This window comes from Aspergillus brasiliensis (genome assembly GCF_001889945.1).
Source record: "Aspergillus brasiliensis CBS 101740 unplaced genomic scaffold ASPBRscaffold_1, whole genome shotgun sequence".
Taxonomy (NCBI): Eukaryota; Fungi; Ascomycota; class Eurotiomycetes; order Eurotiales; family Aspergillaceae; genus Aspergillus; species Aspergillus brasiliensis.
In genome coordinates, this window is record NW_027137442.1 from 718,583 (window position 1) to 741,777 (window position 23,195).

Consider the following 23,195-nt stretch of genomic DNA (forward strand, 5'->3'; position numbering starts at 1 on the left):
ATATTCGCTTTCTAGCTTCTACTTTAATATATTCGTCCTTCGATTATGCTCTATTGATACATGCTATGTTATATTCTCCAGTGTTACGATGTTCGACTGTCAGCTTTCCAGAACTCTAAGCGACCGACTGGTTATTGTCGAATAGTAGTCACTACAAGGCAGGTCATGCAGTGTGTACACAAGCAATAATCACGACCAAGTCGCTGGACAGGCTACAGAAACAGGCATCCTTTCTAGATCTCCAACAGACATAATGCATTGAGATGAATTGTCTTGGACATGGTCACTAAAGAACAGTGTCGGGAGTGTCACTCGTGTGATGCACGGTCACGTTACCTATATTTGACACTTGGTGTATGTAAGGACTTAGGTCCTAAGTGTGCCTCTAAGGGTGACACACAGAAAGACACTGGTACGCTACATGACAATGTTGTGTGCAAGTCACGATTAGGAAGAGTAGCACCTAATCGCAAGGCGGGGGAAAGTCGGTTGCATAATTATCCCCATAGAAATTGAACCCGACAACAGCATCCAGCCCATCCACGCTATACGCATCTGAGCAGAAGCTGTATGTTCCACTTGGCTGACTAGCCACAAACTGGGCTGCTCCAGAGGCTGCGCCCGCCAAACCAGTCTGCGTCTTTGTTCCATATCCGCTCGGTTCAGTCCACGAAAAGTCGATTTCCTCCACATGCGAAGTTGTAGCCCGAGACTCTAGATTTTTCGAAGTAAGGTCCTCAGAGGGGCAGTCACCGATGCAGGACATCTTGGAGAACCCCTGCGTACGGGCATGGATGCGACCGTCAGGCAACCTTCTGACCGTCAGGTTGACTGGTTGGTTGACGGCGTGGACGAAGTGCCAGTCGTGAGTTAACGCGGTAGCATTAATGAAGTTGTGAACGACACCCTCATGAGTGATATGGTTGAAGGCAACCAAGCCATCGTCTCGCTTTGTAGGGATCACTGCGCCTGTCTGGCCACTACCACCATGAGCCTGGACAACTGCATTGATACCGACGAGTAGGGCGGCTGCAATGCATCCAGAGCCAGCACTGGCAGGGAGAAAGTACCCGCAGACCATCCAAGCAATACCTGCTATTGCGGAACTGGCGGAAACGTACCATGTGAAGCCGGCACCAGAGGTCGGGGTCGCGTGCATCATGAAGACGAGGACTGTTGTGAGGGTCGCCCAAATGTTTCTCTGTTGCGCTGCTGCCATTGTTGTAGACCGCGTAGATCGAGGAATGGTTCAAGGACACGTAGGAGTTCTCTGAATGTAAGGACAAAGATATAACAGGCGATTGCTTTGATCAGTAGTGCAAGGGCTTGTTCGAGCTCACTCTGCATTTTGGGGCGTTATGATTTGGAGGACAGAGGATAGATATAACAGACAACTCAGTCGTCCGGAGTGGGCATACGAAAAGAGGGGATAAATGGATAAATGAAGTATCAAACCCCGATTCCGATATATCCGAAAGGAGCGCCCTAATGAATCGCGGGCGGGGCTTTCGTTAGCCACTTGGTTCAGTAGGGTTACTTTGGCGCATCGATCAGGGGTCCCCGGGTATCCGTTTGGTCTAATGACTGTATAGTACTATTCGGCCTGTTTCGTAGAAGAGAACCGATCGATCTAGTATATAATGGCCTCCTCGGTATGAAGAGAATCTACTTCCGATACAATAATTGCAACACTAATAGCTCTTCTACACACCCGTCACTTCTATCTTCTATCTGGAGTGACAGTAGGTCGCAGGATACTTCACAGTATCCCCACTTAGAAAAACCGTGGCATTGCTTAGATACTCGGAGTAGGAACTAGTGTTGCCAGGATTTAGACCGGGACCTGATAGCTGCCGTAGTGTGTTGTTCTCATGGAATGAAGAGAATCCCGATTCGTCGAGTACCAGGGACGTCGGGTTTCTCACTTTTGGATATGGGCCGGGTGAATGTCTCTGATTGGACTCTCCGGCGGGCGGACAGGGAAGTAGATCACATCACGCAGGGACTTACTCGACTAATATAAGCACAGTGGCAGCCTCGGTTTAGAGGTCTGTGCATGCGACAGAGGATCCGGAATATCACATGGAGCAGGAAAAAGGTCCGATTAGCCCACTAATGTCTGTGATGCATGCTGCTGGGGTCCTGCTAAGGTGACAGGGAAGGCACTCCAAGCGGAACTACCCGACGACATAGACCCTTTTGATTGCATGGGTTTCACCGTCTACAAGTTGGATCCTGCATGCAAACCGCAACTACTAGTAAATACATCTCTCCAGGCTGAATGTTACATTGACCTAAGTTGAGCTAGTAGGGTAAACTCGGAGGTTCCTTGAGTTCGCGTGCAAACAATCTAGGTTCAATGTTCTTGGGTTCGTGCTTCGCAAGAGATCAGGTCTATAAACGCAACGTCGACTTTCTTGCCATATCCTGCCCTGACTTTGGTCGCAGTTGAATATCGCAGAGTCAAGAACTAGAGAGAGTTCAACATTTACAAATCCTGCCACTCGAATATCATGATAGTATAGGAAAGAATCTTTATTCATCCCAATATAAACGGTATCAGAAGTTCGTAGCACCGCTGCAACCCCACATTTGCCAACTAGAATGAAGCCCCATCAGGGTGTTAGTGACAAATCTGGGACTCCTACAATTGCCTCGTGTTTTCAGAGTCTAGAATCGTGAATTTGGGCAGTTTTTGAATTCAGCTATATTCAATCATCCCAATTTTATATCGGGGGTGTGTTATTATGATGCAAGCTATAATCGAGTCAGATTAATAGAAACTATACCTAGTACTCGTAGTACTTAAGCTAAAAGAAGGAAACATATCACGGCTATTCTAGTGGTCTTTTTTTCGCGGGTCTTCATAAAAGCTCGTAGTGATTCAGGGCTCGTGATTTCCTTCTTGAAGCAATCGTGACTCGACGTCATAGCGTTTGATGCTTTGATTCAAGCATTAGAGACCAGGGTTTCTGTTCTGAAAAAGGTGACGTACTTGATCACAAGCCCCGAGCTAGTAGGGCATTTAGCGCTTTGCAGATCCACAGGGCCACCTATCCGAGCGCATATTGTCGATAATCGTCGTTCTGATCACAATTGCTAGGCGACCCTAAATTGGCAATTCAGTGAATACGTAGTTATCGCTATAGATTTCCCTTCTTCACTTAATCCCAGCCCTGGGTCTGCGATAGATGTCCACCTCTATCATTCATTCACACCCGGTAAGTACATATCCCGCACCTCCCCTCTTGTGTCCACTCTACCTGCATACTAAAGACTGTTGTCCACACCCTGTCGTCCGAACGACTTTAGCATTCGCGGTGCGAATCTCCGGTACGGTCTCTTACCAAATGCACACAGGGATTGGCAGACGCCCGGTACGACCCTATAATTCCGGGCGGGGTCATTTCCTCGTTTCCATTATGCCGCAGGGGTGATACCCAGCAAGGATGGGTACAAAAAGCAACTATGAGCTCGGCATTAGGCACTGGACCCTCCCGAAGGTGACCTTGTGACATGACTGGGCCTCGCGCTCCCAAGTAAAAATTAAGAAATTTTGTCTCAGACTCGGCTGTCCATCATAATACTAACTATAAAATTGGATCACTGGAGAGTAGAGCAGGATGTTCTGGCTATTCATATCTTCCTGTTCAAGATTGTTTCCGCGTAACTGCTGAAAAAGCCGTGTTCCAACCAACAGCCTCTCATATAGCCTCATATCGACTGTTTCATTACGAGGATCTTACCGTTCTGCCTTCTGTGGCCTGTTTCCTGGAGATCCTCAATGGTATTCGTGATTCGTGACACATATGAAAGAGTAGATTCGAGCATATAAATAAAGAAATTATCAATATAAGGCAGGGGGTATCCGAGGAGCAGAAAAAATTACAAAAGCAAGGTGCATATAGAAGATAAACAAACCAGAAAGATACTGTGTTTGAGGCGCTCTTATCTCCTATAGTGTCATGAAGCTCATTAGTAATTCTTCTGAAACCCACAAACTTACTCAATACTGAGAGGAGCCATGAAGAATTTATAGTCCGTGTAATTGGTCTTTGTAAATGATAATCAAAACGATCTGGGGAGCCAAAGAAAGAGGATATTGTTCAAAAGTATATCTGGATAGCTGAAATTCACTCCTTCCGAGTCAGTGACCCATGCCATTGTAAGAGAATCGGCCTTCAAGAGATGACCCCTCTCTTCAATATATATGTGACGGTTTTCGTCGTGCTTTCGGATAGATGACTATACCAGGATAGTTGAGCCGTCTGAATGACGTTCATATAAGCTGGACCCTTCATTGTCTTCTTGTTTATGTCCCGGGTACTTTTGCCACGGGTTCCCTTCAGCTGTGTTAAATTGCCGGGGATAATATGGATCAGGCGTTTGAAATTATCTAATTTTAGTTGGTCCCATACGACCATCTCTGCGATGAAAATCAACCGGTCTATGATATGACGATGGCGACGTAGTATTAAGCGCATTAAGAGGCAAGATGTCAAAATTGGCAACGGCGGAATAGAAATATATATAATACTACTAATCGGGAACTGCGTATCCCTTGCATTTGTTGCCACAAATGGTATCTCCATATGATGGAATGCCACCCACCACTTCACCACATGATACTGACATGCTGTCCGTTATCGGATGACCCCAAGTATCATGGTAGATGATGTATAATATCTTAATAACTGATGCTTCCAGCTCTGCTTCTAGAAGATTTCTGGTTTCAGAATATTCTGCAACCCCAATCACCTGATGTCGCCCCCACACCATCCCGGCAGGTCCTTCTCAATGCAGTCTAGTGCCAGGACCATCCGCACGCATCGCCGGCTTGGCATCCATAACCATTGGTCGGGGAGAGGCAAACGGAGCGGAGAGGCCCACCGAAAAGTCTCGCGAATTAGGTAATGGGATCTGGAACGGGTGTAACGTTGAACACACAAATTTGTCGTGATGCGAAGACTTCGGGCCGGCGGGTGACTCAGAAGACGGTCTTCTCGCCGGACTCGTTCATTTGTCATTGCCGTTCCTCTTTGACATCTTCAGCCGGTCATTGTTATTCAGTTCCTGCGCTAGGTTGCCTGTTTGTGTCAATGTAGGAGCGGTAGGGCTGTTGACGTTGTACATACCTCAGAAACTCTCCTCGTCGCCAGTTCTTTTTACCGTCCCCACTCCTCGTCCATCTCTCATTTCCCGCGGAAAGGCGAGCTGGGATTTTCACCGTCCCCGTCACCGCGCAATCATGGCCCATCCCACTGGCGACAAGGTTGATTCCCATCTGAATGTTCAGACGGGTCAATTCTTTCAGGATGGCCGAGAGGACCCCTATCTGCATGATGCAGAGGAGAAGCAGGACGAGAAGAAGGGTAGCCCGGTCTATAACGACACCTTTGGTGATGAAGAGTATGCCGAGGTCAAGTACAAGGTCCTGAGCTGGTGGTATGTCTCTAAACCCCCTATATCCAATATCCGATATTGACCAAAAATCACCAGGCAATGTGGTTTTCGTAAGTGACTCTGATGCTAGCACCAGAGACAGCTTGTCTTACTGACTTACCAGTTATGGTTGCGGAAACCGTGTCCCTCGGTATCCTGTCGCTGCCTGCGGTTGTTGCAACTCTGGGTCTTGCTCCGTATGTATCTACTCAGCAGTTGCTTCAAGTGATCTCTCTAACCAGGTGTAGCGCTATTGTTCTCATCGTTGGCCTTGGTCTTCTGGCCACTTATACCGGTTACGTCATCGGTCAGTTTAGATGGCGCTATCCACATGTCCAGAACCTGGCTGATGCCGGTGAGATCCTCTTTGGGCCTATTGGTCGCGAGATCTTCGGTATCGGCCAGCTGCTGCTCGTCATCTTCATCATGGCGAGCCATCTGTTGACCTTCTCGGTCGCCATGAACACGATCACGGAACATGGAACTTGCTCCATTGTTTTTGGCGTTGTTGGCCTGGTGATTTGCTATCTCTTGTCCCTGCCTAGGACATCTGCCAACGTGTCCTATCTTTCTGTTGCTTGTAAGTCGTCAGAGGTCTCAAGTACTTTACCATACTAACCTGAACAGCCTTCATCAGTGTGTTCTCCGCCGTGATGATCGTTATGATTGCGGTTGGTATTGAACGTCCTTATAAGGGAAGCCTCCAAGCAACGGTGGATACCAGCTTGTATGAAGCATTCCTTGCGGTCTGCAACATTGTCTTCTCCTTCTGTGGGTCACTTTCTTCTCTGCATTAGCTACTCCTACTAATGTGCCATAGCGGGTCACGTGGCGTTTTTCGGCTTCATGTCCGAATTGAAGGACCACCGAGAGTACCCCAAGGCCTTGTGTCTTCTCCAGGGTCTCGACACCATTCTCTACCTGGTCACTTCTGTGGTGATCTACATCTATGCGGGGCCCAATGTCACGTCCCCTGCACTAGGCTCCGCCAGTGAACTCGTGGCCAAGGTGGCCTACGGAATCGCCCTTCCTACTGTACGTCCGTTGCTCATATGCCTGTGCTCTACTGACGTGTGACAGATCATCATCGGCGGAGTTGTGAACGGCCATGTCGCCTGTAAATATGTCTATGTCCGTATCTTCCGCCATGGCGATCGGATGCACAGCCGCGACCTCGTGGCAACTGGATCTTGGGTGGGCATGGCCCTGGGATTATGGATCATTGCCTGGATTATTGCCGAGGCCATTCCTGTGTTTAATGATTTGCTGAGTTTGATTGTATGCTGTCCATTCCTTGGTTGAAGTATTCTACTAACCATGTTCTAGGCCTCTCTCTTCGCTAGTTGGTCTACATGTAAGCACATTCTCGTCTGTTCGTCCTATTCATACTAACAGTAAACAGTCGGCTTCAGCGGCATGTTCTGGCTGCACCTGAACAAGGATCGACTGTTCTCGTCTCCCCGGAAGATTGCCCTGACCATCTGCAACCTCATCATCATCGGCATTGCAGCCTGCATTGTAAGTATCTTCCCACTATGGCCAATCCAGTTCTAACCATACCACAGTGCGGTCTCGGACTCTACGTCTCCGGCCGGTCCCTCCACGACGACGCCAACAGCAGCAGTTTCTCCTGTGCCAGTAATGCGTGAGCGGTGATATAGACCAGATCTCAGAATATTGCATATAGCGCCCCATGTTCCATAATAGACTACTAGTTGCATTGTGTACAGAGAACCCATGGAATGAAATGTATAATACAGCTGCCTACACTGCCTCCTACATGGCGTTAATTTGTCTCCATCATACCATCCTCTTCCTTACCACTCCAAGTTCAGTAATAATCCCCGCAAATACCCGATCCTTAACTTGCCGCCCATCTCACCCGAAAAATTCCCTAAGCGCCGACGCCAAGGCCCCGCCAAGGGTCCGCCAAGATCACCGCGGCGGCGCCATCTTGGCGGTCAGACACTCAGACACACTCACGGCATCGCTTGTGACTGCTCGGCTGAAAATTTTCTAGCAGATGTCAGTGCGCAGGAAGAAAGAATAAAATGAGAAGTGAGAAGATAGTAAACCAGGTTCAACTTTGGATCAGATGAATTAATGAAGATATTACTACCGGTAGAATGATATGATGCTATATTCTATATATTAATTAACTGTCCGATGAGACGGGCTTCTGTCACTTTGTTGTTTGAGAATATGCGGAGTCCCCGCATTCAGAAGCAAGTGATCGTGGCACGTGCCCTGACTGTCTGTTGCCGCATCACCTCACCCCACTCCTTCTCCCACAAAGCCACGATGATGATGATGATGATGATGGTGTTGGTTTGGTCAGGCCCCTGCTTAAGACGCCACCGTCTATACCAGCAGACTACAAAGCTAGCACACCACCAACAGAACTACCAAAGCGCAATAAACTACTCGACGCGACAACGTCATGAATAAATGAGTCATGGCGCTAAACCATACCATGAACACAGTCGTCGGCTAAGTTTCAGCTGTCTGCTCTGCACAGTATCCTTGTCCGTGCGAGCAATGAGCATGAGCATGAGCATTGGCAAACAGCTGCGACCTGCGATAAGCTAGAGCAACACACGTATCAGAGTCCACAATGGACATGTTCCTGGTATGTCTTGTATCGCATGGCACACGTGGAAAGGAAGATTACTTATCCCCTAGTTAGTACCATGCACGCATGTAAGTATGCAAGTTGGTTCGGCTATGTTGACGTTTTCCACACAGCGGCAACGGCGTCGCTGGGCGTGAAAAAGAAAGAAAAGGTAAGATCGACAAGGCTTCTTGGCTTGTCGTGCTAGTACTTGGCCCCCGATGGTGGTGGTAGAAACTTACTAGAGTAGATTGCTTGATGGTCAAAGTTTGGAATGGAAATCCGCCAATTTCAGCCAGTTGCGGGATTTGTTGTGACTGGTGGTGGTGGGCTTGGCAAGTGCCGAGAGGATTGGGGGTGGTGCTGACTGATTTAGGGACTATTTTGTGAGAAGTCCGGTGGTAGAGTAATTGGTTTAATTATCTTCGCTACGAGGTCAGAGTTCTAAGTGTTTTTCCATGGTTGGTGTAGAAGTGGTATTGGAGAGAAGCGACAGAGTGTTACCGAGCATAAGTGGGTGCCCACCACTCGGTCTTGTATCATCTCTCATCGCAGCCTCATCAACCCGCGAGCAATTCGGGATACCAGCCTGATTCAGAAAGTAAAAGTTTCACAATCTCACGCCCACCGCGTCATATCTTCGGCAGTCCTTCCTGTTCTCCCCAATGCATCCCATCCTGGCTGGAACCCAAGATCTCGGCATTCATCTGCCCAGCCCTTGGCCGGGAGCCAAGGAGGGAGCGCGGCCCTGAACCTTCCTCGATGGCTTCATTTCTCCCCGTTCATTCGTCTCCCTGGCCCTTGCCGAGATGCGCTGATTGGTGTGACCGAAAAGCTCTTCTTCCGAATATCCTGGTCGTTGAAGCAAGCAATGGGCAGCCCGACCTCCACCCCGCAGAAACTCACGGTTTTTCCGGGGTGCAGCCCTGAGCTATAAAGAGGTCCCGTCGCTTCCCACTGGCATCCACCGTTGCTTGCGACCTGCATCAGTCCTGATCCCAGCCAGACACACAGAAAGACATCTCACCATGTCTGAGGTGCCCACTTTCGCCGGCTTGTCCGGTCGGAAGCTGATTTGGTCGGTGACTTCCTGTGCCACCTTGGGTTTCTTGCTCTTTGGTTACGATCGTAAGGTTCTCCTTGCCTAAAAGGCATAAGCTTGAGCTAACCCGGGTTTAGAGGGTGTGATGAGCAGTATTATTGACGCCGATCCGTTCAATGACATCTTCACCGCTACCAGAGATAACTCCACTATTCAGGGTGTGGTCACTGCTATCTATGAACTGGGTAAGTACATGCCTTCTTGGCTCATAAGCAACTCTAACCGTGCTAGGATGCCTCGTCGGTGCGCTCTTTATCCTCGCCTGCGGTGACTGGCTCGGCCGCAGGTACTCCATCATGTTGGGTGCCACCGTCATGATCATCGGTGTCATCATTCAGGTCACGTCGATCGAGGGACACGTTCCCCTGGCCCAATTCTGTGTCGGACGTGTCATTACTGGTGTTGGAAACGGCATGAACACATCCACCATCCCCACATACCAGGCAGAATGTTCACGGACCTCCAATCGTGGTCTGCTCATCTGTATCGAGGGTAGTACCATCGCGATTGGAACCTTGATCTCCTACTGGGTGGACTTTGGCGCCTCCTATGGTCCCGATGACCTCACCTGGCGTTTCCCCATCGCGTTCCAGATCTTCTTCGGTCTGCTGATCATCCTCGGACTCTTGGTGCTGCCCGAGTCGCCCAGATGGCTGTTCACCCAGGAGCGCTACGAGGAGGGTGAGCGGGTCATTGCCGCGTTGCAGGGTAAGGAGATCAGCCACCACGAAGTCCAGCTGCAGAAGACCATCATTCTGGACTCTCTCAGAGCGTATGCATGCCCCCACAGTTCCCAAGCTACGATAACCACAAGCTAACCTGACCAGTTCCGGCATGGCGACCAAGTCCACTCCTCTCTCCGCCGTCTTTACCGGCGGAAAGACCCAGCACTGCCGCCGCATGCTTCTGGGCTGCTCGTCCCAATTCTTCCAGCAAATCGGTGGCTGTAACGCTGTCATCTACTATCTGCCCGTCCTGATGCAGCAATCTCTCGGCCAAACCGAATTCATGGCCATGATTCTCGGCGGTGTCAACATGATCGTCTACTCCATCTTCGCCTGCTCATCTTGGTTCCTGATCCAAAAGGTCGGCCGTCGCAAGCTCTTCCTGGTCGGCTCCTTCGGCCAAAGTGCCTCCATGGTGATCACTTTCGCCTGTCTGATCCCCGGCGGCACAGAAGCCGCCAAGGGTGCCGCCGTCGGCCTGTTCACTTTCATTGCCACTTTCGGCGCGACCTGGCTGCCACTTCCCTGGCTCTACCCGGCTGAAATCTCGCCGATCAAGACCCGTACCAAGGCGAATGCCATCTCCACCTGCACTAACTGGCTCTTCAACTTCCTTATTGTCATGGTTACTCCGATCATGATCCGGAACATCGGATGGGGCACGTACCTCTTCTTCGCGGTCGTCAATGCCTGCTTCATCCCCATTATTTACCTCTTCTACCCGGAGACCATGGGCAGATCGCTGGAGGAGATTGACTTGATTTTCGCCAAGGGCTACGTGGAGAAGATGACCTATGTGCGCGCGGCCAAGGAGCTGCCGCACCTGTCGGACGAGGAGGTCGAACAGGTTGCTATTCAGTATGGATTCGGGCCTGCTGATCAGGCGGGTAGTGGCGATAGCGAGAGCACGGAGACGGGTGCCGGTAGGACGGAGGTGGAGGTGGAGAAGCGCAGCGAGTAGATGGAGAGTTAATGGGTTAGATTAGATATAGAGGGGCTGTTGTGTTGTTGAGGTGATATCCAGATTGACATTGTATTACTCAGGGACAAGATACCATATACCAGATGGAGTTTGGCTCTATCAATATATTATGGGCATTAATTAGCTGCAATATACCTACATTCTTTCAGACATTGACAATTGAGAACCTATCCATATACATTCATAGAAACCACCGATGTATGATTCCTTCTCATAATTGCTTCTATGAAAAAGCTATCAATGACCGACCATCTTCCTCACACGCTTCTCCACCAGCTCCTCAAACTCATCAACACCACGTCCCAACACACTCAACTCCCCACCACGAACCATATACACGAGTCTTCGTCTCTCCTCTACCTCTTCTTCATCATCGCCATCACCCTCCCCATCATTAACCCCCTCCACAGCCCCCCTCATAAACCATCTATCATGACTAACAGCCACAACCGCCCCTTCCCACTCACTCAACGCCCTCCTCAGCGCCGTCACAGTCTCATAATCCAAGTGCGTCGTGACCTCATCCAGAACCAGACAATGAGGACGCCTCCAGAACAAGCGTGCCAATTGACAACGAACCAATTGTCCACCGGACAGCTTGCGAATCGGTACATCGGCAGCTATCCGCCCAGGAAGTCCCAGCTGACTTAACAGGCCACGAATTTCACCCTCCGTCAACTCCCCCTCAACATCTCTCGTCAACAATGCCAACGCCGTAAGCGTCTCCTCCCGTGCCCCAAGGGCCTGCAAAGCCTCCACACCATGCTGGGAATAATACCCCAAACGCAGACGAGGATGCGTACTCCTCGTTCCATGCGTCGGACTCATCTCCCCAACCAACAATTGAATCAGCGTCGACTTCCCCGCCCCATTCAACCCCAATATCCCAACTCTCTCACCCATACCCACCGAAAGATCCACATCCCGAACAACAACCGGTTCCGTAGCCCCGTACCGAAAACTCACCTTCTCAAGAGTAACAAGCGACCCTGGGAACCTTAAATCCGGCGGCTCCGGTAAATGTATAACAACCGGTCGTTCTTCGGGGGGAATCTCAATCTCCTCCCTCGCAGTAAAATGATACCCAACTAGATCGCGATTCAGCTTAAACCTCCCGCCCCTGGCACCCACCTCCATGCCCCAGCGATTATCCAGCTTTTTCTGACGTGACTTTGCCTGTCGGATCTTATTCTGGTCGTCGTTGGCTTTACCGGCTTTTAGATTCGCAGCGATGGTTTTCTCAATATGTGCTTTCTGTTTCTCTTGCGCTTCTTTCATGGTAGTGAGGTATTGGCGGCGTTCGGATTGTGAGAGTTCGTAGGTGGGTAGGTCGCCGTGGAAGTAGGTGAGTTGTTTATCTTTGAGGATGATGAGGTCCGTGCAGAGGGTGATGAAGTCGCGGTCGTGGGAGACGAGGATCATGGTTGGTGGGTTTCTACTGTTTTCACTGAGGGAGGTGAGGTATCGCTGTAGCCAGATAATACCTAACATATCTAAGAAGTTAGTGGGCTCATCGAGGATTAATATATCAGCCTCCCGGAGAAGAGTCGATGCGAGAGATGCTCGCATGTGCCATCCGCCGGATAAATCAGAGATAGACTTTGCCATTATTGCAGATGAGAATCCTAATCCGGTGAGGATACTCCGCGCCCTAGTCTCGGTTTCGGCGACGAGGGATGGCTCGATCTGTGCTTGCAGCTGCGCGAGCATGTCGATGGCTTCTTGGGTTTCTTGTTGGAGGATGGCGGGGGAGATGTCTTCGGGGGGTTGGTCTAGCCTATATATTATTATTAGTCTGTGAAGTTACTTATACATAAGTAGGGTCATGGGGCACGAACATATTCTTCGACTCCGCAACAACTTTCTCAAACGCCACAAGCGCTTTCCGAGCTTGCATGCCTCGCATACCACTGCGCAGTCGGGCATCTTTATCCAGTATGAACAGGCGTTGTTGCAGGCGTTCATGTTTGAGTGATCGGAGTGCTTTAACTGGGGCATAGGGGTCTGATGTATCGATTCCTTGCGAGAGGGCTATCTGGTCAGCTGGCATACATCACTCTAAGGCTTAGAACGTACTCGATATCTCTCGTTCAATGGTCCTCCTCGCCGTAGCTCTCTCTATCACAGTCTGCAAAACACTAGACTCTAGAGTATCCCCACCCGCTGGCGTAGAATCATTAGCCCCATCGGTTAGTCTAGTCTGCTGGAGTATAGCGATCTTGGTATTCTCCGGTATCCCCGGAATGAATTTCTCCGCGATACTTCTTAACAGGGCTATTCTCGTCTCAGTCAGCTCATGATTAGACTGAACGGTGTATGCAGGGTTCTTACTCGACTTCCCAGTCCCATTCCTCCCAACAAGCGCATACCGTCGACCCTCTTTTAATACCAAATTGGCGTTGGAGAGTATCTCGATGCCGTCTTTAGATCTTGCTTTGGTCTTTCCCTTCGTGGTGGGTTTCTCGGCTGAGGTTACTAGGATTTGTAGGCCTTTTATGTCGAGCTGGAAGTATGGTTAGCACTTGGAGTCTAGATACAACTTGAATTCAGTGCAGGGAAGAATAGTGCTTACCTCGCGGTAATTAGGAGACTCAATATGGAATCGGGTTTGTTGGGAGGTACATTGGATTGTTGTGGCTGGTTCCATTATGCTGCTTGCGGGATGGGACGGAGCTAGGGTTTGTAGGAATATTCGCTTTTGGAGTGTAGTGTAGTGTCAACGGACTTTTTGGTAGTGGATTGATTGAAATGGTAGATGATGATAATAGGTGAAGGAGCTAAGTAGTCGTAAGGGAGTGTTGAAAGTGTAGATATGGTGGCTAGCCACCTAAACGTCCTTCTGGCGCGGTTGCATACGATGCACAAATTATCCCTTCAGGTCGGGGTCCCGAAAGGGTTAGACCGTCGGATGATCTTTTCAGGACACTCGGGAATAATTGTTTAAATATTATATTTATGCGAGACATAATAAGTACAGATAATGGCTACTAGGGATTTTATGCCGATGATCTCCAGCCAGGGGTCTTGCGTTTGAGCAAAATAAAGCCTCGGTCCGTGTCGGGGTCCCAAACGGGAAGGTCAATTTGGGTTGGGATGGCGAGTGGCGCTCTCGGGATCATAACTATGATATTGATTTGTTTGTCCTGTTTGTCTTGTTTGTCTTGTTTGTCTTGTATACTTATGTATATGTATATTTTATATATATATATATTATCAGTGTCTAAAATCAAATGATCTCAAATACGAAAAAAAGTTCTTTGATCATTCATTTTAGTTGTATATTTAGAATCTTTCTGAAAACGACCGAAACATTCGCAACGGTAGGAGGGACCACAGAAGCAGATGTAGCCAAGATAGCACGATACAAACGTAAATTAAGGAAATAAGAAATACTACATTATATCACGAACTTAAACCTTGACTCCAAGGCGCGGACCAGCAATAACAAGACGAGCCCCTACCAAAGACAACGCCCCCACCATCAGCGCCGCTCCAGCCCAGAGCTGCGCCGGTAGGTAACTATCATCTCCAGACTGCGCAATCAAAGCCCCCGCCACCGAAGGTCCCGTCAAGGGCCCAAAGCTCATCAAGGCAAGTGCCATGCCAACCCGCGTGCCGATCTTATCCAGGTCCTTTGTTAAAGATGGCACCGTGCCAGCAAACAGACCCATGGCGGCCGCGGAGGCAAGACCATAGAACACCGCGAAGATATACAAGCCCGCCACAGTGTGGACGCCCGCCCAAGAGAACATTAAAACCCCACATATACCGACCCATGGAATCAAGCAGTTTAGCGGCCCAAGGTACCGATCTGCGAGATAGCCACAGGGTGCACGGATGGGGATTCCGCAGGCATTGATTACGATAACTAGGTTCACACCTGCTTGTGCTGAAAGGCCTAGTTTGTCGGTTGCGTATACTTGAATCTAGGTTTGTTAGATTTATCCCTGCTGAAGAAGACCGAGAAGGAGGATGTGCGACATACATAGAAGAACGCAAAGTAGAGGGTCCAGTAGAGGAGAAAGACCCCTAGAGTGAACAGCATATAAGCTGGCTCAGTGAATGCTCCCCATTCGATCAAGGGACCCGACTTGCGTGGTGGCAGTCGAGGATGTAGTAGGGCAAGGATAATCAGGAGCATGACAAGGACGACGAAACCCATGCAGCGTACAGCCCACGGAAAGCCTTCAAGGAAACGAAAGTAAGATGGGACCCAAAACGAGATTAAATCAACACAATGGAAGCTGTCTCACCAATTCTTGGAGACAGAAACTGAATCATGGCCGGGAAGATAATCCCCCCAGTACTGGTCCCAGTGGCAGCAGCCGTGACGGCGAACACACGGCGTCGAACAAAGTACGTGGACAGGAGTGTCACACTAGGCAACCACATCAGACCCTGACCGATGCCAATGCAGAGCCCCTGGGCGAGGAACAACTGCCAATAGACTGTCGCTAGGCTGGTCATGAAGGTTCCTAGTAATAGCAAGAATGCACCAATGCTAACGACGAGCCGAGCTTGTCCGGCATCGGTCGCACGGCCCGAGAGAGGGGAAATGAACAGGAGACAGAAGACCTGGAAGCCACCGATCCAGGATATATCGGACGAGGTTTGCGGTAGAGTGGCATCGTAATGGTCTTGGAAGACGCCGAAGCTGGCGGCATAGCCCCATGTCACTGCAACTACCAAGTGACCGGAGATCACTTGGGCCCAGGCGTGGAGTCCACCATCGGGGGGAGGTGGGAGTGCGCTGGTGGTAGACATTGTGTATACTCTTCTATTTTCGATATAGGCATCAAAGATAAAGTACACCTTTGGGGAAATTGGAGAAATAGATAAAAATTGTAGCCTCACTGCTAGTCAGCGATGAACGAGTGGGGTGACTGGACACGACATAGGATAGTAGGGCATACCCCTGTCCGATTAGAGCGGCCTAGTTGAAAGGAAAACTCTCTTCTGAGAGGGAAACGCCATCCTGACTCAAGGAGTCTCAATATCTGTCAAAAACATCGCTTACTGAAAGCTGATGCTGAAATCCTGTTTACTTGGACGGTTCAGCGGTAATGACATGCGTCGTGCGATATGTTAGATTAGCTTTCTTGTATATTACGATCCATCCCCGACACAGAGCAGATAGCAGAGAACCCGCACGACACAAAGAATAGAAAGCGGGAATGAGCCGCTAACCATTAGCTTTACAAGGATTCCAGGGTTCTGTATCTACAACCAATCAATCGAGCACTCTTCTCTGGGGAGGTTTGTTGGGGAAGCTCGAATGCTGCTATTCCAGGGTCAGAGTTCGTACGTCAGCCGGCCTTCTGGCGCAGCACGCCATGGAGGCCGACATTTCACCACTGCCCTTGTCAGCCACCACATTAGCCAAATGAGCGTCGGCCACTTCAAGTGCGGGGGATTGATCCCCGCCGAGTGTGCTATACTCATGGCGTGTCGAGCATCTTTCCTGGCTAATCCAGGTGGAAATGCTTCCAATAATCATGTTAGCAAACCCCTCTCATCCACCAAGCCAAATCCACAGGACCTTCTTGAGAATCAGAATGATGACGATGAAATAAAAAGTAGTAAAAGCAGAGGGGTGGCGCTCACCTCGTCTCTCTCCCAATTATTCCCGCTCAGGATGCGTCGTGAATAGGTCGCGTACACCCCTGGAAAAGAGGGTTCCTGGTACTGGTGCATTTAGGACACCTAGAGCACATGTCTGCGACACTGGGAAAGACCCTTCAATCTTCACATTGGGGTCTTTTCTGGTCCTTTCAGATACCCACAGACTATGGCGGACAGAACACAAAAAATATGTGGGCACGATACTGTCGGTCAGTTTCTCAATGACAGATATCAAGTAACGAAATGATTCGGACATGGATGGGATTCCACCCGTTTGGTCAGCCAAAGCTCAAGTGTGGATTTGTTTTGAGAATCCAATAACTCTCTTGCTGCTTTCCTTCCGATAGAGATGTATCGTGGAAGGCGATAAAGGTCCTTAGTGATTGTTGTTACGGAGCTGAGCACGATATCTTCGATCTAGATCTTGAAACGCCTCGGCAAAGGTGATGTAAATCAATCTGGGTACTGGCATGTCTCGCGTCCTCTCGATCATTTCATCTATAACCGAAGTGTATGTCTGGTCATGGAACCTATGGCAGAGCAATTGAAGGATTTTTGACGCTTCTTCGGGGCCCCAAAATCCCTAATCATATCTTGAAGCGGAATACCAGACAACTGCACTTGGCTTTTGACTACGCGCATTCAATGAAAATTATCCACACTGGTATGTCTAGTCGAGTAAGGTGTCGATTATGCTAACGATCCTCTTTCTTGATATAAAGCAAGACAATATCATGGTCAAAATCAGAGACTCCACTATCATTGATACACACCCCCAGGACCCACACCACAGTCTCGGTGAATGTAATTTCGACGAGCCCTCTGATCTTCCTGAAGTTGAAGTTGTCCTTGGCGACAGGGGAATGGCGAGCTTGGAGTCGCATCATCTCTCAGAGATGATACAGTTGACACTTCTGCGAGCCCCCGAAGTCTTGTTACAAGCACCATGGGGTAAGGAAGTTGACATCTGGAACCTGGGTGCCTTACTCCCGGAGCTTCTAGATACAGTGCGTATGTTTTCCGGCAGGTCTGGTACCTCTGGGGGTAACTATCTAGTTAAACATCACGTTGAAGAGATCGACGCGCTTTTCGGGCCCTTCCCGTCTAGTTTACTAAAAAAGGGGAGGCCTGAAATTGTACATCAGATCTTTGACGAGGACTTTCGGATCAAAGATCCCACGGACAGACCGCCGGAAAGACTCGAAACATGGATAGAGTGTCTAGAGGGCGATGAAAAAGAGAAATTTCTGTCACTGCTCCGATCCATGATGGCAATTGACCCTCGGCAACGATTGACCCCTCAAGCACTACAACATGAGCCGTGGCTCGTGATGTAGACACTGATCGGATCTTTCGGCTTTCGGAATTTTGAAAGTGTAGTTTATTACGTTCAGGACTATCCAGCCACATGCAAACAGACCACATACAAATGTATTGTAATTAGTTGCCTGCTTGCGACATACTATCATCATGTTTGCACTTCATTGCTTGGTACCCATTGATAGCTCAATTTCTGCGTAATGACCTGTTGGAGAAACACTTTGTAGGGCAAGCTGATGGACCATATAAATCACTATGGGGTGGGCTCCTGTTGGGGCGCTAAGTAGGCGAGGTTCTCTGCATCGGCCACCGACATCATCTCGTTAATCATGCAGCCAATGAATACGTCTACGGATGAAAATTTTAACTGAGATGCCGCCAGGTTAACTATAGACGCTCCTGTCTGTTACTCAAGGAAACAATGAGTGGAGGCAGCTCTCCAGATTACAAGGTACTTTTCCTCAGAGCGGAAGAAGAGAGGAAACCAGGCAAATAAATGGTAAAGAAACAGATAGAGATATAATTGCTAAATAGAGGAAAGAAAGTTGTGGAAAAGGGAATACAGCCGATTCATCATTTCATGATTTTATCTAATAATGTTGTAACCTTCTTTGGTAACTGGGATAATTTGGGGTTGTTTGTTTGTTTGTTTATTTATTCTTCGATTATTATTATCTTCTTCTTCTTCTTCTTCTTCTTCTTCTTCCCTTTTTATTTTTTTTTTTTTCTCTTTTTCAATCATGAATTTATATTCCTGTATATAACTGAGTCTAGAGATAGGTTATATTGCTATAAGTAAGTGATCCAGGGGAGCCAAATACCACTAAAAAGCCCATCATTAACTATCGGTAGCTACCTGCAGGCCCCTAAAATTCCATTTATATACTCAGATACACCTGCAAGGAGGCCGGTACGGTACCCTTGGAAGGATTACATTCCTTACAGTTACCTGGGGACATAATTAATTTTTGTATTCTATTCGAAACGAGAACAGACAATACTAAGCAGGTAATTACTAATAGAAATACAAGGTAGAAGGTTTTGTAGGTACAGCCTGAGAAAGAACCTGATGCAGTAGGCAGAAGAAGACATAAAAACAAAGTAATAAGGTGATCTTGTTGGCCTACAGTGGAGCCTTAATATAATACATTGTCTTGATCTTCAGTATATGTGCCTTGATAGCATCGGGATTTCCTCGTTACAAGACCAATTAATGATGTGCCATTCTAGCACCCCTTATGCCCTGGCGGATAATCTGTGACTTCTAAAGAAGAAGGCTGGCTTCCCAGACTGCAATATACATGCTTGGCAGGGCCGAATGGGTCCCGCTCGCAAGGCAGGATCTGAACCTTAAAGCGTTTGGAATAGGATTAGCCGGATAAGGGTCCAACAAGTAACAGCCTAGTGATTTCGATTCGTCAGTGTGGCCTGTTGCGAGGTCAACTACTCATTTGACGATGATCACTGAAAGGAACGACTAGTGCCAAATGAGGTGTGCGGTGAAGGTGCCAACAAGAGTAGGTGGATCTAGCCTAAAATCATTGGCCATATCCGGACAGATGAAACTCATCGTAATCTCGGCAGCTACAGGGATGTGCGAATATACGATATACGATATGCGATATACGATATAATCCTGCTTGGTGGCTGCCTACCGTCGACTTTCCATGACAGCTCGTAGAGAAGCAAATAGCCCGTCTGACAACCCGTAGGTCTCAATTTCGTCGATAAAACTCATATTTGTCCTCCGCCGCGAATAGAGTAATTTCCATCGTCCTACTGGATCAAGCACAGGGCAACCAATTGCCGTTACCGAAGAGAGTTAAACTGGAGCCTACAACTGAGGACTGGATGTCTTACATATCCCCGTCTAGTGACGTCCGTCTAATTAATACCCTGGTCTCTCGGCTCTGATCTACTGCATCATATGCCGAAGATGCCAGCACTAAGTGCCGGAGCTAAGACCACAATCCGCGGAAGTCAATAAGCCGTGGGAAGCCACAAGCCGTGGAATCAATCAATATTGCAAGATTTGTTTAGCATGGAACATCCAGTTGCCAATTGGCGCATTATGATGTTCAAACCGGACATTGGCAAGCACCCACCACCTTCGGACTGCGAAGCGGATACTTACGCCAAGGCACCAGGAACCCTGGGGGCAGGGTTTGGCTTATGCTCTTCAGGAATTTCCAGGACAGGGTCTGTTCCCTTCTACGGGGTTTAGCGGATACTTAGACCACTATTGAGATCCTTCCGGATGCGCTAGCTGATTGCAGCGAGAGCCGTTACCAAGTCAGTTAACACATCCATCTAGCACGGCTGGATCTGTTAAAGATCATCGCCCTACGGGTGGATTACTTTTCTAGGAAAGGGACGGATAAGAACACAACCGATCCAAAATAAGTTTAACTGGAGTATCCACTATCTGTGCCTTGCTTTAACAGAAGAGGACCAATGTTGAATGAGTCCTCCCGTGTCAAAGTGGGCACGACTTCTTACTCTTACACGCCCATCGTTCCAGAGAACTAAGAAACAAGCTATCATTCCCCGAGATGGGACCCATACCCTCAGACTGCGCCTCCAAGGCTAATGAGGCTACTTCTGGACCCTTAGTTAACACTGGCGGTCCAGTTGTCAACCGTGAAGGTTGCCGGGCCCCCGGTGAACGGCTCAGTTCCGAACTGCAGATCTATTCATAAATCCTGTTAGTGATCGCTTCGCTGCGACGTCCGCTGACAGAATTAGGGAGACTCACTGATCAAATACTGAGAGCTGGCAGGGAAGCCTTGGTTCTGGGTGAGATAGTCGAAGAATGCCTTGATGTCACCACTGTACGAGTTGATAGGGCTTTCCGCCACGAAGCTGTAGGTCCTCTGCTCCGCACCGGCCTGGATGCTGGTGCCATACCACACCTCCCAGGACTTGCCTCCCACGGTGGCCGTGGCAATTTGCTTGCCAATGGGCTGGATTGTGCCGTAGCGGGCAAGCCTAGCGGAGTTAGTTAGTCCCTTTCATCTATTTCGATTTCAGATTGCGAGCACACATACCAAACCATCAGTTCGTAGTCGCCGCTGGAAGTGGCATGATTCACATTGGCCGCAGTGAAAAGATCATACGAGACATCGGCGTTGACATTGGTGTTGTCCTGCTTCCATTCCACCGTGGTGGGGATGCTGCTCACATCGCTCACGAGCTTCTTGTTGAATGTAACGCCGGAGTTGGAGTAGCTCTTGACAGTTCCCTCACCGCCGCTCCAAGTCCATTCAGTGTGCCACGACGCACCACTGCTGGTGAGCTTATCGACATAAACACACTGACTGCCGGTGCCTTGGTACTCGCCCCAGAGGTTCTGGTTCACGGAATACGGGGGAGCCGAAGCGCTGTCATACTGAGAGCACATGGTCTGGCCCATGGCGGTGGCCGCAAGCATAGAAAGTGTCACGGAGAGCTTCATGTTGGGCGTGATAGCAGAGGAGCGGCAATCAGTAGGATCTCAAAAGGAAGAAGAGGATGAGTGATGGGAGAAGACAAGACCACGGAGGAAGTGGGAGACGACGCAGCTTAAATACACAGAATCTGATCAACAATGCTCACTATTGCTAACATGATTATCCGACTTTCAGAGTATGACAATGAAGAGCTAGTAAGCGACGCGAAGCTAGTACCGGCATATCGCGGCACATTTTCAGCCTAAGCTGCAACATGCATTGTTGCAGATTAGCCTAATAAAATATTGAACAAGGATGTGTACCTTTTCCGTTTCATAATGAGACCTGACATCGGAGGATTTTCCGCTTCAAGTTAGTGATTGTCTGTGGCCGTCGGTCACTAACCGGTGTGGAGAACAGGGTCTTCAGATATACATGAAAGGGTCCTGTCTGTGCTGACAATGTCATTCATAAACATAGATTAATATGTTCTAGATGAGCATGGACGTGGAGATCGGCCTTTTATCGGAACATACCAGCAGGTTTTAGTAGTCAATCCAACGATATGAAGATATAACTCATCAGACTATCTTACGATTGAGATTGTGTCTTCAAGGGGGATTGGACGGTGTTAATGGGGTCACGGTCGAACTAGTACCTGCAGCTTTTCTCTTGCCTGCAGATCGTTGCTGCCTGCAGCTCTCTCTCATCCAGTCTCATTGTGTTGTCTGCAGTCTTCTACTGTACCGGGTCTCTTATAACTCCCAATCCGCTGTCAAGGCAGAGAGGAGGAATGGATTGGACTGAATTAGCTATCTACATCTCAAGATGATGGTTGTTGGTGGTAGGTAGGGGTGGTGTACAGATATCACATAGGCAGAGGTGGCGAAGGATTACTAGATGATGCCTGGCTAGATTAATGTCTCAACATCCTCTAGATAATGCCCTCATTTTGTCTCATCATCGGTCTTTGTCTTGCCTGCACTTTCTCTTTGACTCCAGTACTTTCTTGCTTCCAGACTTTTCTTGCCCGTTTCGGTTGCCTGTAGCTATCTATGGCCCACAAACTCCTGTTATCATTAAAAAGCTTGAATTAATTAAAAATAAATGAGACACCCCCACCTAACACAATATACTATCAATTGCCTATTACGTAGACCCTTCCCACCGTCTCCCGCTTCCTGCTCACCAAAACCCCCATATCACTCACTTACCGGCTCAACATTTTCGGCCCGGCTCATCCGATATCCTGGACATCCAGACACACACCGATATTAGATGGTTTTACCTTGATCAGCTACGGCCAGAATCCTGCTTTAATATAGACTCTAACTAATATACAGTATCTCGGTGGAGACGCCGACAAAATCAGACTAGCTGGCAACTCGTCCAGATCGTACGATGTGCCTGCGTATCTTATCGATGTGTATATGCTTAGGAAACCGCTCTTTCGGAGAGTCCTTATGAGCTTGTTGAAATGATTCACCGAGAAGTTTGGCGGATGCGAAGGGATTCTGAAATGGCAAGCATTGGGGCTAAAGAAGGAGAGGTCAGGAAGTTGGAACAGGGTGGGGAGGAGAAATAGGATCCTGGGGAGAGGGATTTTGGGGGATATATGGATAGATAGGGTTTGTATGTTGCCGTTTGTTGCTATTTATATTGCCTGGTATTGGTAGTAAGTCTATAGATAGGTATGGAGATAGGCAGCATGTTGCGGTTATTATTAGCGTGCAAGGCTGAGTGAGGTCTGTTGGATCCTATCTTCATTTTCCCTTGGTACCTACCCATGTTGGGTCGATGATGAAGGTGTCCAAGGCACGTGGTTAGGCAATCATGGCGATCATTCATTCTGCAGACTTAACCGGCCGTCTGCTGAGAGTTTATTATTTTCAGCTTATATGCCTGCTCGCATAGTTATTCATTCCTAGCCCGACGATTCTAAATAACGTCTACATGCCCTGGA

At 48.7% G+C, this 23,195-nt stretch overlaps 7 protein-coding genes across 7 annotated transcripts; 3 read left to right on the forward strand and 4 right to left on the reverse strand.

Annotated features, from left to right (window-relative positions):
* Positions 1-52: 52 nt before the first annotated feature.
* On the reverse strand, positions 53-1,409 carry ASPBRDRAFT_36202 (uncharacterized protein). Its single transcript, XM_067623458.1, has one exon. The coding sequence runs from the start codon at positions 1,217-1,219 to the stop codon at positions 464-466; it is 756 nt and encodes a 251-aa protein (XP_067484260.1). The 5' UTR covers positions 1,220-1,409; the 3' UTR covers positions 53-463.
* A 3,583-nt stretch (positions 1,410-4,992) lies between these two features.
* On the forward strand, positions 4,993-7,248 carry ASPBRDRAFT_70546 (uncharacterized protein). Its single transcript, XM_067629083.1, has 10 exons — positions 4,993-5,445; positions 5,500-5,513; positions 5,567-5,639; positions 5,691-6,022; positions 6,070-6,213; positions 6,263-6,477; positions 6,523-6,720; positions 6,769-6,796; positions 6,845-6,960; positions 7,008-7,248. The coding sequence occupies exons 1-10, from the start codon at positions 5,249-5,251 to the stop codon at positions 7,089-7,091; spliced, it is 1,401 nt and encodes a 466-aa protein (XP_067484261.1). The 5' UTR covers positions 4,993-5,248; the 3' UTR covers positions 7,092-7,248.
* Positions 7,249-9,081: 1,833 nt separating this feature from the next.
* Positions 9,082-10,841, forward strand: ASPBRDRAFT_190355 (uncharacterized protein; the record flags this gene model as incomplete). Its single annotated transcript, XM_067620219.1, has 4 exons — positions 9,082-9,181; positions 9,233-9,340; positions 9,387-9,927; positions 9,983-10,841. 4 exons carry the CDS (start codon positions 9,082-9,084, stop codon positions 10,839-10,841), a joined length of 1,608 nt encoding a protein of 535 aa, XP_067484262.1.
* A 258-nt stretch (positions 10,842-11,099) lies between these two features.
* Positions 11,100-13,509, reverse strand: ASPBRDRAFT_50004 (uncharacterized protein; the record flags this gene model as incomplete). The annotated part of the gene is made up of 5 exons (XM_067626463.1): positions 11,100-12,639; positions 12,701-12,893; positions 12,939-13,136; positions 13,194-13,365; positions 13,435-13,509. The coding sequence occupies 5 exons, from the start codon at positions 13,507-13,509 to the stop codon at positions 11,100-11,102; spliced, it is 2,178 nt and encodes a 725-aa protein (XP_067484263.1).
* A 633-nt stretch (positions 13,510-14,142) lies between these two features.
* Positions 14,143-15,672, reverse strand: ASPBRDRAFT_36208 (uncharacterized protein). The gene is made up of 3 exons (XM_067623459.1): positions 15,116-15,672; positions 14,848-15,047; positions 14,143-14,788 (listed from the first exon to the last, which is right to left on the reverse strand). Exons 1-3 carry the CDS (start codon positions 15,624-15,626, stop codon positions 14,273-14,275), a joined length of 1,227 nt encoding a protein of 408 aa, XP_067484264.1. The 5' UTR covers positions 15,627-15,672; the 3' UTR covers positions 14,143-14,272.
* Positions 15,673-16,742: 1,070 nt separating this feature from the next.
* On the forward strand, positions 16,743-17,935 carry ASPBRDRAFT_60682 (uncharacterized protein). The gene is made up of 3 exons (XM_067628259.1): positions 16,743-16,995; positions 17,024-17,148; positions 17,211-17,935. The coding sequence occupies exons 1-3, from the start codon at positions 16,955-16,957 to the stop codon at positions 17,819-17,821; spliced, it is 777 nt and encodes a 258-aa protein (XP_067484265.1). The 5' UTR covers positions 16,743-16,954; the 3' UTR covers positions 17,822-17,935.
* A 2,478-nt stretch (positions 17,936-20,413) lies between these two features.
* On the reverse strand, positions 20,414-21,258 carry ASPBRDRAFT_24729 (glycoside hydrolase family 12 protein; the record flags this gene model as incomplete). Its single annotated transcript, XM_067622078.1, has 3 exons — positions 20,414-20,493; positions 20,560-20,792; positions 20,852-21,258. 3 exons carry the CDS (start codon positions 21,256-21,258, stop codon positions 20,414-20,416), a joined length of 720 nt encoding a protein of 239 aa, XP_067484266.1.
* Between the last annotated feature and the right edge of the window lie 1,937 nt (positions 21,259-23,195).

What these genes read in the sequence shown, in the direction of transcription:
- ASPBRDRAFT_36202 (XM_067623458.1), bottom strand. Translation starts at nt 1,219, where the DNA reads ATGGCAGCAGCGCAACAGAGAAACATTTGGGCGACCCTCACAACAGTC.
- ASPBRDRAFT_36208 (XM_067623459.1), bottom strand. Translation starts at nt 15,626, where the DNA reads ATGTCTACCACCAGCGCACTCCCACCTCCCCCCGATGGTGGACTCCAC. An exon ending in GTTTCTGTCTCCAAGAATTG is followed by an intron (nt 15,048 to 15,115) that starts GTGAGACAGCTT and finishes GTTTCCTTGAAG; the next exon opens with GCTTTCCGTGGGCTGTACGC. An exon ending in TCTACTTTGCGTTCTTCTAT is followed by an intron (nt 14,789 to 14,847) that starts GTATGTCGCACA and finishes TAACAAACCTAG; the next exon opens with ATTCAAGTATACGCAACCGA.
- ASPBRDRAFT_70546 (XM_067629083.1), top strand. Translation starts at nt 5,249, where the DNA reads ATGGCCCATCCCACTGGCGACAAGGTTGATTCCCATCTGAATGTTCAG. An exon ending in CAACATTGTCTTCTCCTTCT is followed by an intron (nt 6,214 to 6,262) that starts GTGGGTCACTTT and finishes AATGTGCCATAG; the next exon opens with CGGGTCACGTGGCGTTTTTC. An exon ending in TCGGCATTGCAGCCTGCATT is followed by an intron (nt 6,961 to 7,007) that starts GTAAGTATCTTC and finishes ACCATACCACAG; the next exon opens with TGCGGTCTCGGACTCTACGT.
- ASPBRDRAFT_60682 (XM_067628259.1), top strand. Translation starts at nt 16,955, where the DNA reads ATGTCTCGCGTCCTCTCGATCATTTCATCTATAACCGAAGT. An exon ending in ATTTCATCTATAACCGAAGT is followed by an intron (nt 16,996 to 17,023) that starts GTATGTCTGGTC and finishes AACCTATGGCAG; the next exon opens with AGCAATTGAAGGATTTTTGA. An exon ending in AATGAAAATTATCCACACTG is followed by an intron (nt 17,149 to 17,210) that starts GTATGTCTAGTC and finishes ATATAAAGCAAG; the next exon opens with ACAATATCATGGTCAAAATC.